The following is a 15346-nucleotide window of genomic DNA, read 5'->3' on the forward strand; positions in this document are numbered from 1 at the left end:
ACAGTTTTTGAGTACCATTATCTTGATTATTTTAATGTAATTCAACATGGCAGTTAACTGGGTCCAAAATTTAGTTGTATTTCTATGCTTCTTACTATAAATATTCTGCCCTGGCTGTATTTGAACAGAACTACTGTAGGATAAGCCAAATTCACCTTCAGAGCTAGTGAACTAAAAGAGCAAATATACCTTTCTAAGCACCAAATATGTAATCACACTTGTAAATAGAGTTCATTGTTCTCTTTGCTTGTAATTGTGCAGAAATACAGGACAAATTTAGGGTAGCTTTACTGAAGGTATTAATGTAACAGCTGTCATGAGGATGGTGCTTAAATTCTAAGCGTTTTGTGCTTACAGTGTAAAAATCTCCTTTGTGATATAAAAGCAGAACTTTACCTGGAGTGGTGATATAGTAATGCTTTATCTTTATTTTTTGTTTTGAGATTTTTTTTTTTTTTGTGGTATCGGGGATTGAACTCGGGTCCTTGCGCTTGCACAGCAGATGGCGAAACCACTGAGCTAAATCCCCGGCCCAGTAATGCTTTATCTTTTAAAACCCTGGGACCCGGTGATGCAGCTCAGTGGTGCTGTGCCTGCCTGGCAAGCACAAGGTCCTGAGTTCGATCCCTGTTACTGGGGAAAACAAAAACAAAAGCCCACACTGTATGCTTTGCTTTGCTTTGCTTTTCGAGACAGGGTGTTTCTGTGTAGTCCAGGCTGGCCCCAAACTTTTGACAATCCACCTGCCTCAGCCTTCTGAACACTGGTATTATAGACATGTGCCACCACATTCAGCTGAAACACTATATGCTTTTTCTAAGTGTCTTTATATCTAGAATTTATTTAGTTTTCACAGTAACTCTGTGAAATGGGTGTTCTGATCATATAAATGAGGAAATTTCGGCACAGAAAAGTTAACCAGTTGTCAAAAGTCTACAGCATTGTTTTATGATAGATTATTGTTATTTCAGTAGCTAACATTTTCTGAGTGCTGTGCTAGGCATTGTTTTAAGCCTTTTACATTCATTAACTAATAACAGCTAGGACTTGGTAGAGTCAAATTAGGATTTAATTTTGATTATTCCTCTTATCACCGATTAACCTTTGGAAAGCTTTGTAACTGTTTAAGGCATTGGTTTGCTCATTTATAGCATGGAAACAAGGGTAGTAGCTATCTCACAGAGTAATTGTTTGGATTAAATGACATGATGCAAATGATTGTATGTCCGTCGTATAATCAAGGAACTTTAAAGTCAGTTTGCTATAAAAAATAGTTGTAATAGATGCTATAGTTTCCTAGCCTTTTGATAATTTTCTTGGTAAAATCATGGCATGCTTTTTGAGTAGGCATTATACTTGATGCTGTTATACGTACCTAGTTTATAGGAAGACATTCATTATATAACAAGTTTATGCAGTGATACTTCAGTTGTCGAACTCAATTCATTCCAAATTCGTATTCGAACACCGGAAAGTTCAAGAACTGAACATGTTTTTCCCATAAAAAATAATTGAAAACCAAATAATTGGTTCTGAGGCCCAAAAATTACACAAGCATTATATGTTGTCTGGGCGAGAGCGGCCCTTAGATTGGAGCACCCCTTTGTGTGTGCAGAGAGATGTGATGCCCAACTCACTCTTGGCCCATAAAGGTTTTTTTAAGTTGGATTTTTGGTTCAACTATGGAGCAAAGTTACAAATACTGAGCAGATTTTTTTCGAACTTTGCTGTTCAAGTAGTGGAAAGTTTGAACTTGGAGCCGTTTGACAACCAAGGTATCACTGTAGTTCTGTATTGTTTCTGTAACCACCTCTTCCCTCTCCACCTCCAAATTACCTTTTAGTTCTCTGTCTTCCACCAGTGGTGAGAAACCAAAGAGGGCTAAGAAGTCATGAAGGGGGTGGGCAGGGATTTAGCTCAGAGGTTCTGCTGCCTGCCTGTCAAGCACAAGGTCCCGAGTTCGATCCCCGGTACCAAAAAAGAAAAGAAGTCATGGAGGGTATCTGAGACATCCATATTCCAAAGTCAAAGGCAAGATACTAGCAGTCCATTACGTTATGTTCATACCAGGAGTGTTTTGGTATGTCAGTTGTTTAGAATTCAGAATGTGTTTACTTGTAGGATGTTTCCTTTTAAATGAGGCACAAGTCTTTTAATCCCCAATGCAATTGACATGCTGGACATTGGAGCTGAAAAACTCATTTTAAAAAAGCCAGAACTCCATAATACTTCAGCATGTTAATAATCAAAATAATTAAACAATAAACTGAATAAATATTAACCTTTAAAAAGAAATTAGAGTAAAAGCTTTCCAGAAATTTAAATGGGGATTTTGTAATATTTTCAAGAGCTTTATAGTTTGGTGTACTGATTTTTTAATATGTTTAACTTCAACTCAAAACTTGACTTTTCCTTGAGTTTGAGTTTAAAAATGGATTGTTCTCATTTTTCTTAATCTTATTTACTCTCTGTAAACTCATTTCCGGATGGGTATGGGAGAATACATGTAAGTGGAATGAAGAAAGTAAGAGAGATTTCCTGTTTAACTGGCTAAAAGCCTTTAGAAGAGAGAGGTGGACAAAGACTATACATATTCATATAAGCACATGGTAGATTTAACAAGCAGTGTGTATCTTTGAGCCTCTGGAGAATAGAAGGGAATACTACAGAAGAGGTACTGGTTGGTTCCTATGTTAAAAGTATATATAGGAGCAATTCACAAGGAATATAACCAAGAACTTGGCATGCTAATTTTATATATAGGGTATTTGAAGTCCAGAGCTAAAATTGTTCACTGTGGCTGGGCTTGGTGGCACAGTTCTGTAGTCCTAGCACTTGGGAGGCTGAAGCAAGAGGATTGCTGTGAGCAAGGCTAGCTTGGGCTACATAGTGAGTTGAAAGGCCAGCATGAACTATGTAGCTAGACCCTGACTCAAAGAACCAAAAATAAGTACGGAAAGAAAGAATGAATGAACAAACGATCAAACGTATTCACTATGTGTGGGTACCTGATTTTGGAAGTATCATTTTGGATATCAGTCATATTTGTTAAATTTAATTTGTATGTAGATTGAAATGAGATTCTTCCTTTAACCCTTCACACAATGCCTGATGCAACTTAGGTGCTTAGTAAATACTGTATTAGTGCCCCTGTTTGAACGAGTTTGATTCTTTTCTCTATTGTGAAGACTGAACAAATTAATAGAAATCTTCCAAAAAATATATTGTAACTTTAGACTTAATATGTCTGTAATGTCACTGTGTTGTGACTTCTATGGCATGCTTAATCTGTTTTCTGATTAAATGACTTCTCTGAACTGGTTCTGAGGGGTATTGTGGAATAGGAAGATACACAAGGTAGATTTTAAAGTGTCAGCTCTTCTGGATGATGAGTGAGGTTTAGAAAAAGTCACTGGGGGTGGGGAATTAGTCTGCCACTGGCTAAAATGGGGCTTTGGAGCTGGAATGAAATCTTGAAGGTGGTTTAGACTAACCTCTCATTTTATGGCTCAAGAGATAAGTATAGAGAAGTGAGTTGTCCGGTGTCATAGCTATAGTGGGGAGGGCAGAAACATCATAGAACTTAAAGCTTTGGCATTTTTACTTTTTGTTTTGAAAAGGAATGGGTAACATGTATATAACATTAATTTGAAAAAAATTTCTTATATTAAATTTTTAATCAAGCTTTTAGACTTGAGTTTCTTTCTTTCTTTCTTTCTTTTTTTTTTTTTTTTGGTACCAGAGATTGAGCTCAGGACCTTGAGCTTGTGAGGCAGGCGGCAGAACCACTGAGCTAAATCACCGGCCCACTTTTGAGTTTCTTTAGGTTAACTGAGCTACAGTGCTACTAGAAATCTCATAAGGAAAATTATTTTAAAAGAAATGTTATTAATTGTATTCTACTATTTCTAGGTTAACTCAGCAAATAAAGAAAACATGGTATTTTGAAATATGATTAAACTCCTGATGCAGCAGCAGAGGCTAAGAATATTAATGGCTCTATGTAGGTAAGTTGAAATTTACCTTTAAAAAAAAGGACCAAGTAAGTCTACAACTTATATTTTTTAAAGTAGAGAATTCAGTATTTTCTTGAATTCAACCATTTTGCTTCCTGACTTGCTGACTCTCCCCCAAAGAATAGGGACAAATGACTTGAATTAAACTAAGACAGTGTTTGCTAATTTAAAATATTCAGCAAACTTATATCAATATTGATCTTCCTAGATAGGAGTTGCCTTTTGTTTATGAATGTACCTTAGCTGCTCTCTTGAGGGAGCATAATAAGACAATTTTTGTTTTTGCTGACTTTTAGGCTCAGAGAGGAGGATATGCTGATGAGAGCACATGGTTTTTCATGGAATGTTTACAATACTAGTGTATATTATTAGGTCTCACATAACTCAGATGTGGTCTCCAAATATTAATGTGGTGGACATAAATTCAAACTGTCTAGTATCTAATCTTTCCCTTTGCCCCTAGGAGTTTGTGGTTCAGGAAGAATGGATGAAAATTCCACATTAAAAAAGTCATTTTCCAGAAGTTGGAAAATGGAGTACAACTGCTTGTGTTCCAGCATTTTAGTCCTTCGTTCATGCTAAACCTATAAACCTATTCTTTAACATTATTGAAGCTTCTTTTTTCTTTTTTTCTTTTTTTTCCTTCATTTATTTTTATTTTATTAACCCTCTTCTTTCTTTGCTTTCTTCCCCAGGTCTGACAATCCATCACTTCAGACTCCTGCATGGCCAACAGTTTTTAATTTCGTTGCTCTCTTACCCTCTGACCCTGGGTCAGTCAAACTGTCTTCCCTCTGGACTGCTGAGCACAGCTAGCAAACTGCATCTTCCGCTGAGCTCTCATTCCAGCTGACTTAGTCCTGCTTGCTTTTCTTGCATAGCTCCTTGATAAATAATCCTACCAGTTTCCTCAAAACCCTCATTCTGCAAGTCTTGCCTTCTCTTTTACCTAGGAAATTTATTTAGGACCATAGAAGTTACCTACTTCAGCTTGTCTCTGTACTATACCCATCCTTACTTCTTTCCTCTTTTCCTCAGAGCATGAGGCATTCCTCCAGCTCTGGGTAGACCTCTCAGTCAGGGCCGTGGAACTCATCTTTAGTTTTCTCCTCCACCTTAATCCATCTCTTAACTCTTCTCTTTCCTTTGTTTTTTTCCCATATTTCTAACCTTTCCTGACCTATTAATGATAAGCCTGGTTAAATTTATATAATCTTAAAACAGTAAATAACTCAAACAACATACTTTCTTTTGAACTTATATCTATCCAAACTCTAGCACTCAACTTATTTTCTCGGTCAGTTTTTGAAAGAACAGTTTCCATCTTCTGAAGACATCTTCCTCACCTTCCAGGTGCTTGTTGCAGTTTGGCATCCATCTCTCCTGGTCCACCTGGATGGTGCCCTCCTTATTGATGTTCTCTTTAGTTTGTACTGTTCTGATCTCTTTTTTTCTCCTTCATTGGCTTCTGTCTACTCCTGTACTTGAGCTCATTTGTATTCCCCCAGAATTTCAGTCCCAGACCTGTCTTCATAGTGTCCTTGAGCAGTGCCTTTTCTTTCATAGGTTCAGATATTGTATGTGACCAGCTGTGGTGGCGCACGCCTGTAATCTCAGCACAAATGGCAACTTTGTGAGATTCTTAGTGTTGGGTTATTTTTTGTTTTTTTTTAAGATGTGAAATTTTAAAAAGATGTAGCTTGGCTGGGGATTTAGCTCAGTGGTGCTGAACCTGCCACACAAGTGCATGGTCCCGAGTTTGATCCCTGGTACCCATAAAACAAACAAACAAAAAATAAAAATAAAAAGATGTAGCGTAGTACAGAGGCCCTGAGTTCAATCCTTAAGACTACCAAAAAAAAAATGAACTACTATTTTTATCTTTTCCATCAAACTCATACTTGTATACTTAACTCTTCTTTGCTTGTCTCCACCTGATGGGTTGTTAGGAATCTTAGTTTAGCTTATCTAAAACTAAGCAAATCATCATCACTTCCACTTGAAGGCTACCAGTATCTCAGGTCAATGAACTAGCATCCTTCATTTGCCACACCAGAAACTGCCTCTTGCTTCCATTATGTCAAGCCACCCACTTGATGCTGCTTTTTTCTTTTAAATATCTCTTAAATTCATCCCTTTTTCATTTCTACTATTGCTTCTCTGGGGTTTGACTTTATCATATTTCTTTTTTCTTTTTTTTTTCTTTTTGCTAGTTTCTAACTGATTTCCTCTTCTCTGAGCTAAATTCCTTTATTAAATATATCCCATAGGTAGATGAATTTTAAATGTACATCTGACCACCTCATTTTCCTACTTAAAATACATCACTGGCTTCCCATATATAAGATACAGTCCCTTCTTCTCGGCATGGCATATATTGCTTTTATGTCACATATTAGATGTTTCATTAATTATTTTACTGAACTGAACATTCAGTGTTGATAGAGTCCCCACATAGGTCTCTCCACACCCGTACATCCCTGCCAACCACCCACATGGGAAGTTCTGCCATAACAGGTCATCTGTGAAGGTAGCAAGTAGAAACATGATTTTTCTGCTTTTTTTCCTGCCTGTGAACCCAGGGCCTTTGCACTGAGCTATATCCCTAGCCCTTTTTAAAAATTTATTTATTTATTTATTTATTTATTTATTTATTTATTTATTTATTTTTTGAGACCAAGTCTAAATAAGTCACTAGGTTGCTCAAGCTGGGCCCAAATTTGAGATTTTCCTGTCTCACCTTCCCAGAGTGTTGGGCTTATAGATGACACCATTCCTGGCTTAAACATTGCTGTTTAAAAAAATTAAACATTTATAGAACATGTGTTATATTGAGCAGTATGTTCAGTCCACTGAAGAAGAAAAGGTTCCTGTCTTCTGTGAGATCACAGTGAACTGAGTGGTGCACAGATAAATACTACAGTAGAATGTGAATGATTATGATAGGGCTATGCTGTTGCACAGTGGGCACACTAGAGGCAGGCTTGCTTCAAGTTCCTTGAAAGATCCAGTCTCATATTCCTAGCTCGTTGTTCTGTATGCTTTCTGATTGGCTTTTGCCTGTACTGAATTATACCATACCACATACTCCACTTACACTGAACACCTCACTTTCTCTTGAATGCAGTCTCACCTTTCATGACCTTTGTCTTTGCATGTACTTTATTATTTTATCTGTCTTAGGTGTCTGTCTTTATTTTTTGCCTGGCACACTGTTTCTGCTCACCTTTTAAATCCCAGCTCAGTCCCAAACCCTTTTAAATTCCTGCCCTGCCTAACACAAAAAGATAATTGCTCCCTTGTCTGTGCCCTCAGTATTCTGCTCATATTCTAATATAACATTGGTCACAGTACATTATTTGTTTATATCTCTGTCTCTCCCTTTAGATTCATTGCTCTTCATAGGCACAGAAAGCAATTTAATCACCTTTGATACTCAGGTGCCATATTAGAACAAAATAACAAATATCATGAATCATAATTAATTTTGCAATGATGCTTAGCATTTCTTTTGATTTATACACTAATATACTTTCTCCATCTTTTTTTTTTTTTTGGTACCGAGGATCTAACTTGGGTCCTTGCACTTGTGAGGCAGGTGGCAGAACCACTGAGCTAAATTCCCGGCCCTCTCCATCTTTTTTTTGAGACAGGGTCTCACTATGTAGTTCAGGCTGGCTTTGAACTAGCTATGGAGCCCAGGTTGGCCTTGAACTCATGGTGATCCTTCTGCTTCAGCCTCCTGAGTGCTGGGGTTGCAGGGATTTGCCACCACACCTGGCCTTTTTTCCATCTTCTTAATGCTTAAACCTCTACCAGGTATTCTTCACCTTTATTTAGTATAATCCCATTCAACTCACAAAGGGCCTGTAGCACCTACTGTGTGCTAGGTATTGCAGCAGGCAGTAGAAATGCAAGAATGAATAAGATCTGCCCCTGCTGGGAAGGAGCTCACAGTGGAAGGAGAATACAGATAAACAATTTATCACAATTTCTGCAAGTACTAAATGTGATGCTGTAACATTGGGAAACCCAGGGCATTTTGGGTGTTACATGCAAGTTATAACTCACCTAGTAGGTTGGTGTTGGAGAAGATTTCCTAGAGGCACTGCCCTCTTGTTATTTTGAGAAAGGGAAGAAGCAGAAAGAATGTACCTATGGAAGAATGTGAGCAAATAAGGTACTCTGGGGAAACTGCAGCATGTTCTTTCTGACTGGACTAAGGGTGTAGGGCTTGAGCAGGCAAAAGGGAGAGTTTAGACTGGACCTAGAGACAGGGACCAGATTGTGAAGAACCTTACCATGCTCTGAAGAGTTTTAAATTTTATCCTGAAAGTGGTGGAAAACCACTGAAGAATTCTGAGTTTCAGTCAGATATGTTTATAATGTTTTGTAGCCCCTATGCATCCTCCTGTTCTCCTTTTTCAAATATTGTCACATTCATTCTAGTTCTTGCCTGTTTAGAAGTGAGGCTTTGAATTTTTCCTTTCTTTGTTCATTTGGGATGCTTTTGAGCACTTACTGTCATCCACCTTTTAGTGTTAAACTGTGAGAATGGAAGATTGAGTAGACATGCTATATCATTTCTACTGGAGTTCTCTGTGTATAGTACTGGTTTAATTCTGAGTCTCTCTTTCTAATGCACTATTCCAAACTTGATGTTGTGTCTTACTGAACTCTTGAGGTACATAAAAGATTCTAATGAGTAACAAGAATTGAAATAGCAGGCAGGTGTGATGGTGCATACCTATAATCACAGCACTCTAGGAGCTGAGGCAGGATTGCAAGCTTGAGCCCAGCCTGGGCAATTTAGCAACTTAGTGAGATCCTGTCTCAAAATAAAAAATAAAACAAGAAAGGGGGCTAAGAATGCAGCTCAGTGCAAAGGCCCTGGGTTCAATCCTCAGTACAAAAAAAAGAAAGAAAAACTAAAACCTGTCAAGCTAGAAGTCTAGCATCTTTTTGGCAATCTCTTTGTTAAAGAAGAACATGAAATTCTTAATAAGCCATAAAGAATTAATTTCATGATTAATTCTTTATTTTTTTAAATTTTATTTTATTTTTTTTGGTACCGGGGATTGAACTCAGGACCTTGCGCTTGTAAGGCAGGTGCCGGAACCACTGAGCTAAATCCCCGGCCCTATGATTAACTCTTAATAACCATAAATTACCTAGTATTATATATGGGACTCTAAATTGATTTTTAAGATAATTTCAGAATAGGCAGACCATTGTAAAGTAACTGGAAATTTGAGATTTCTGCTTCACAAAATTTATCTTTTTTGTTAACTGAGTAAAATTGACCACTACCTATATGTTTAGCTTCAGCCAGTATACCTTGTTGGGCTTACTTTTCTGCATTAAAACACAGTGCTTGATAGATTATTTCTGAAGTCTTTTTATTTTATGGTTTCTAATAATTTTCTCTAAATTATTTTGCATGCAGTGCTCACATGGTCTTCTAAAGAAGCCATGGGTAGCTGTTGCAGCTGTCCAGATAAAGACACTGTCCCAGATAACCATCGGAACAAGTTTAAGGTAAGTAAAACCAGTTTAGCTATACAGCTCACTTCCTGCTTTATGTGCCTCTTTCACTTCATTTCATATATCTTATCTCTTTACTTTATCACCAGGCTCTTCTGTTTCCTTTTTTTCCCACTCTGTCTTTTCCTATTTGAATAAATAACTTTTTCTTACTGGCAGTATGGAATTATATTAGTCCATTTTTCGTTCCTTTAATGAGATACTTGAGGCTTGTGAGCTTATAAAGAAAATTAATATATTTAGCTTACAATTTGGGAATCTGAAAGTTTAAGCAACACAGCACTGGCTCTGACAAAGACCCCTGTGACTGTGTCACCTCATGCCCAATATCATCACTGTGGTCGATACCATCAATGTAATGGTTGTACATGTAGGAAAGGAAGATCACGTTGGAAGACAGGAAACCAGAGACTTACTATGGGCGAATTGGGGTCCCACAAGAACTACATTAATCCCTTCTGAAGGTGCACCCCAATAACCTAAGGACCACCTCAACATTCCCATATGATTTCTCTAAAAATAGGATTAAAACAAGGAACATTGACATGCCAAGGACCAAGCCTTCAAAACATGACTTTCTGTTTGGTCCTTTATATCCAATTAACTATGGAGTTCTGGCAATATTTTCCTTAAAATGTCTTTTTTTTGGTAGAAGGGAAGGGTTTTATTTGGCTTACAGTTTGTAGAGGTTTCAGTCCATAATGACCTGGCTCCAAAGCAGGGATGGCAAACAGGCACTGTAGACGAAAAACAACATGGTGCCCACAGGGTAGAAAAGGCAGCAAGGGAAACAGTTCACAGTGGCAGAAGAAAGCAAAAAGCAACAAGCAAGATGTCATTTTTCATGTGCCTTTCCATGCTCATCATCACCTGTGTTAATCAGCTTTCTGTTTGTTACTCAAACATACCTGGGATAAACCAACTTGTGACTCAGTTTTAGAGGTTTCAGTCCATGATTTTCTTTTTTTTTTTTTGTACTGGGGATCAACCTCAGGACCTTGTGCTTGCCAGGCAGGCGGCAGAACCACTGAGCTAAATCCTCTGCCCAATCCATGAATTATTGACCCAATTGCTTTGGGACTGTGGTGAGATAAGATAGCACATTGTAATGGAAGTGCATGGTGGAGCAAAAGAGGATTAGGAAAGGACCGGGGTCCCACTGGCTACTTCATGGGCACACCCTTGATGACCAGAAGACCTCCCGCTGGTTCCACCACCTCTGTAGTGCCACAGGCTGAGAATTGAGACTTTAACACATAGCCTTTGGGAGAACACTTAAGATCCAAACTATGGCAATACATTTCACTCCTTACTTTCATGGATGCCTGCATGATTTCTTAACTGTACTCTACTTCCAGTCATCCTGTCACCCATGTTGTGCTTGCATTAAATTAATTAGTCTTTTATTGTTCACTAACCTGTTTGCTAAAATCCCTGTGGTGTTGTGGGCTAAATGTTCCCACAGCTATTTAGTGTTTCTTGCAACCTGACCTCAGTCTCCTGTAAGCCTTAGCCTCTGGATTGCACAAACCTAGTGTAAGTCACACCCCTGTTACTTCATAGCTTTGTAACCTTCAGCAGGTTACATTATCACCAAATGTTAATTCCTTTTTTGTACAAAGGACACCTTCAGTGTAGGATTGCTATGAGAAAAATACATGGAAAGCACTTTGCCCTGGGAATGTTTGTCTAAGTCTTATCTATTAGTCTTTGGGCATTTTCTGAAGCTCAGCAGTGCAAGACTATTTGTTTTGTGAACTTTGTGCTAGTCTTATTTTGGTCTCCTTGAAAGAAACCTTCTATGGAAAAAAAAAAAAAAAGAAACCTTCTGTGTTCTATTTTAGCATCGTATCTTCATGTGGTAGCATGCATTTCCTGAGCCAACAGATTTTCCTTATTTGATTTCCCATCTAAGTTTATTTATACCCCAGGTCCAGCTGAAGTTCTTACTCCTCTCATATAAAGTTGTCTCCAGTGTCCTTAGGCAGCAGTAACTGTTTTCTACAGCCTGTATTGCATTTGTCAATTAATCATACACAGTGTTGTGGTGTCAGCTTTGTTTTTGTATCTTGTTTTTCCAGCAGGAATGTAAATTCCTTACAGATAAAACTGTGCACATTATTTAATGAACTAAAAATTGAACAAATGACTAAGCCAAGCAGCAGCAATGGTTTTCCTAATGAGTTGGTGAAGTATGTGTTTGGCTGTCACCTTTTTAGGTCATTAATGTGGATGACGATGGGAATGAGTTAGGTTCCGGCATAATGGAGCTTACAGACACAGAACTGATTTTATATACTCGCAAACGTGACTCAGTAAAATGGCACTACCTCTGCCTGCGGCGCTATGGCTATGACTCAAACCTCTTCTCTTTTGAAAGTGGTCGAAGGTGTCAAACTGGACAAGGTAGGTAAAGCCTTTGTTTTCTACAAATATGACCACATTTCAAATAACATTCTTTCAGTTATTCTATATGTAGTGTTTAACTTAGTATCGTTTCTTCTGAAAGAAAATTCCCCAAATAGGTTAAGAAAAGCTATAATAAGAGATGTATTTATTTATCAAGGGTTTATTAAGCACATTTTCTACATCAAAATTTTTGACTTGTGTTAAATTTAGGATTTTCAGTAAATGATTGTTCTGCTAAATTGACTGTCTTTATTGGTTTACCTGGGGGAAAGAACTAAATTTTAGAATCTCATAGAACACAGCTTGGTTTGCTTTGTTTTTGTTTTGTTTTGCTATTTACTATTTGAATGGCCTTGGCAAGTTACATGTCCTCTGTTAAATTTTACATTCTTTTTTTTTTTTTTTTTTGGTACTGGGGATCGAACTCAGGTCCTTGTGCTTGCACAGCAGGCGGCGAAACCACTGAGCTAAATCCCCGGCCCACTCCTCCTTTAAATTTTATAAAAAGATAATGGTAATACCTATAATACCTGTCTTATAGTATTGTAATACTAAAATAAGACAGTTGTGAACTCTTTAGCAAGAGTTCCCTTTAAATGGTAAATGAAGCCAGGCGCTGTGGCGCATGTCTATAATCCCAGCACTCAGGAGTCTGGGGCGGGAGGATCGTGAATTCAAGGCCTTCCTGGGCTACATAGTGAGTTCAAGGCCAGCCTGAACTACAGAGGGAGATCCTGTCTCTAAATAAATAAATAGATGATTGCCTTGTTAATGGCTAAGAGGCTCCCCCTGCTGTTATAAACAGAATAAACTGTGCAAATTTTGCTTTGTTTTATGCTATCTCCTTTAGACAAATGAAAATTATTCTGTAAACTTTAGAGTTTATGTTTTAAAACAGGTATTATCATTAATTTATCAGAAATTTATTTAAAAGACCTTTCTTACTGTTGGCACAAGGAATGTTTACTTGACAGTTTTGTTCTTTGACACATATTCTTAGAGCTGTTTTAAAGGTGTGGTTGCCACTTTTCTCTCTTGGTTTGTATTTGTAGGAATCTTTGCCTTTAAATGTGCCCGTGCAGAAGAATTATTTAACATGTTGCAGGAGATTATGCAAAACAATAGTATAAATGTAGTGGAAGAGCCAGTGGTAGAAAGAAATAATCATCAGACAGAATTAGAGGTCCCCAGAACACCTCGAACACCTACAAGTAAGTAGCAGTTTCCCTTATAACTTGAATATCATCAAACCTTCTAAGCTGTAAATTATGAATATTTATAACATACTTGAAATCACCATTGATTTAACAGAAGTATAATGGTCATCAGTTTTTTAAAACAATTCTTATCTGTAAGCATTTTAAATGAAAACATTTATTATTCCATATCATTTAAGACATGGGTAGAGGTCTTATTTTAGTATAATTTCTATATGGCTTGTCCAAAACACCTTTCTTAATCTTCAGACTAGATTCTCATTCACTTTTATTCTCTCTGCTCTACCCTTACCCATATGCTGGCTTCTTAAACCAATAAACAAAAACTCAGCTCCAGGATTTGCTGGTCAGAGCTTACCTAATGGATATCCCCGATACCCCTCATTTGGAGATGCTTCATCTCATCCTTCAAGCAGACATCCTTCCGTGGGAAGTGCTCGCTTACCTTCAGTTGGTGAAGAATCTACACATCCTTTGCTTGTGGCTGAGGAACAAGTAAGCTTGTGCTACCATGTAATAGCAATAATGAATGTTTTGCAGTTAAAGTGTTACTGTGTTCTTGATTTTATTCAGTTTGAATTTTAACTTTTCACTATAAATTACTTTTGTAGTGAGCAGTCGAGTAAATAGTATATATTTACTGGCATTATTCTCAAATATGCACAGGGAAACACCATTATAGTAGTAGTTTGTGGGTTCCTAGGAGAGGTGCACCTATAGATTAAGAAAGATATGGCTAATGGTCAATTGCCATTATAATAACCTCCACTATGCTAAAATTTATGCTGCTTTTGTGTTTTAGTCTTGGAAATCAGTGAACAACTAGAAGGGTAGATTTTGTTGTTAAGGTTTTTATGATTTAGTATTCCTGATTGTTCTAGTTTTCACTTGTGAAATGAAGTATCTGGTTGAACATTATGTAGTAGTAAAACTAACAAGTTCTTAATTACATTTTACCCAATTTTTCTTTTCATTTTTGAATCTTTAAAATTTTATGTATAGTCTTTCAAATATTTTCGTATTGTCTCTCCAAAATACCATAGAGCTTTTCTAAGTTATGATAATTTTTTACTGGATGTTATTTATTTTATATCTGTACATTTTACAAAACACTTCTTTACCCTTTTGATTTTTTTGAGACAGGGTCTTGCTGCTGTACAGTTCAGGCTGGCTTTGAACTCTCAGCAATCTTCTAGCATTGGCCCCTTGAGTGCTGGGATCACAGGTGTGCACCATCACACCCAGCTTCATTTTACCAACATTAGGTTTTTCCTTTATGTAATTGGATTATCAGTAAATAGTGATAAATTTGCCATTTCTTCTTCAGTACTTGTTTGGGGGGTAACACTGGGGATTGAACCCAGGGCCTTGTACTTACTGGGCAAGATCTCTGTCACTAAGTTATGTCTCCAGCTTTTTTTATTTTTATTTTATTTTGAGACAAGGTCTGGCTAAGTTGCCCAGGCTGGCCTTGAACTTTTGATTCTCCTGCCTCTGCCTCCCAAGCAGCTGAGGCATTTGAAGAATGCCATGTGTTTGCTAGTGTATGTTCAAATATGTGAAGGGAAACTTACTGTTACAGTAGTGTTGAGTTCACAGGAGAGGTGCATCTATAGATTAAGAGAGACATGACTTAATGGTCAATTGCCATTAAAATACCCTCCTACAGATTGCAGGCTTGCACTGTTAGACCTGATATAATTTCTTATGTAATGTTTTGGGTTTTGGGGGGGTTTTTGGGTTTTTTTGGAACTGGGGATCAAACTCAGGACCTTGTGCATGTGAAGCAGTTGGCCACACCACTGAGCTAAATCCCTGGCCCCCTTATATAATGTTTTAAAGCATCAATAAGAATTTATAGAACAACACCAAAATAATTTGTATTGTATTCCTTATTTTTAACAATATTTTTCATGTTTCACCATCAAATGCTGCATGTTATTTTAAAGTAGTTACTCTTTTATCAAATTACAGACATTTTTATATTTCTTCACTTTGCCCCACCTTTTTATTAGTAAAAAAAAGAAGTATAAAAGTTCTGCTTTTTTTTTTTTTTTGGTACCAGGGATCGAACTCGGGTCCTTGTGCTTGCGCAAAAAAAAAGAAGTATAAAAGTTTTGAAGAGTCCATTTAAAGAAAAAGTTAATAAAATTAATTGAC

At 37.2% G+C, this 15346-nt stretch overlaps 1 protein-coding gene across 3 annotated transcripts in view; it reads left to right on the plus strand.

The window, feature by feature from the left end:
* Frs2 (fibroblast growth factor receptor substrate 2) overlaps positions 1–15346 on the plus strand; it is a 124271-nt gene that overhangs the window by 103182 nt on the left and 5743 nt on the right. The window contains exons 4-10 of one of the 3 annotated variants that reach the window (XM_087192490.1): positions 3913–4007; positions 5085–5101; positions 9345–9356; positions 9463–9554; positions 11780–11966; positions 13022–13180; positions 13518–13681. In XM_087192490.1, coding sequence (XP_087048616.1) covers positions 3952–4007; positions 5085–5101; positions 9345–9356; positions 9463–9554; positions 11780–11966; positions 13022–13180; positions 13518–13681 — 687 coding nt within the window. In that variant the 5' untranslated portion in view covers positions 3913–3951. Of the gene's footprint in view, positions 1–3912; positions 4008–4764; positions 4790–5084; positions 5102–9344; positions 9357–9462; positions 9555–11779; positions 11967–13021; positions 13181–13517; positions 13682–15346 lie in introns of those variants that run through there. The other 2 variants (XM_004845061.4, XM_013072332.3) reach the window with 2 other exon arrangements.

The sequence above is a fragment of the Heterocephalus glaber genome, unplaced genomic scaffold (assembly GCF_053883595.1).
Source record: "Heterocephalus glaber isolate CG9 unplaced genomic scaffold, H.glaber_assembly_v1.0 deba00001571, whole genome shotgun sequence".
Taxonomy (NCBI): Eukaryota; Metazoa; Chordata; class Mammalia; order Rodentia; family Bathyergidae; genus Heterocephalus; species Heterocephalus glaber.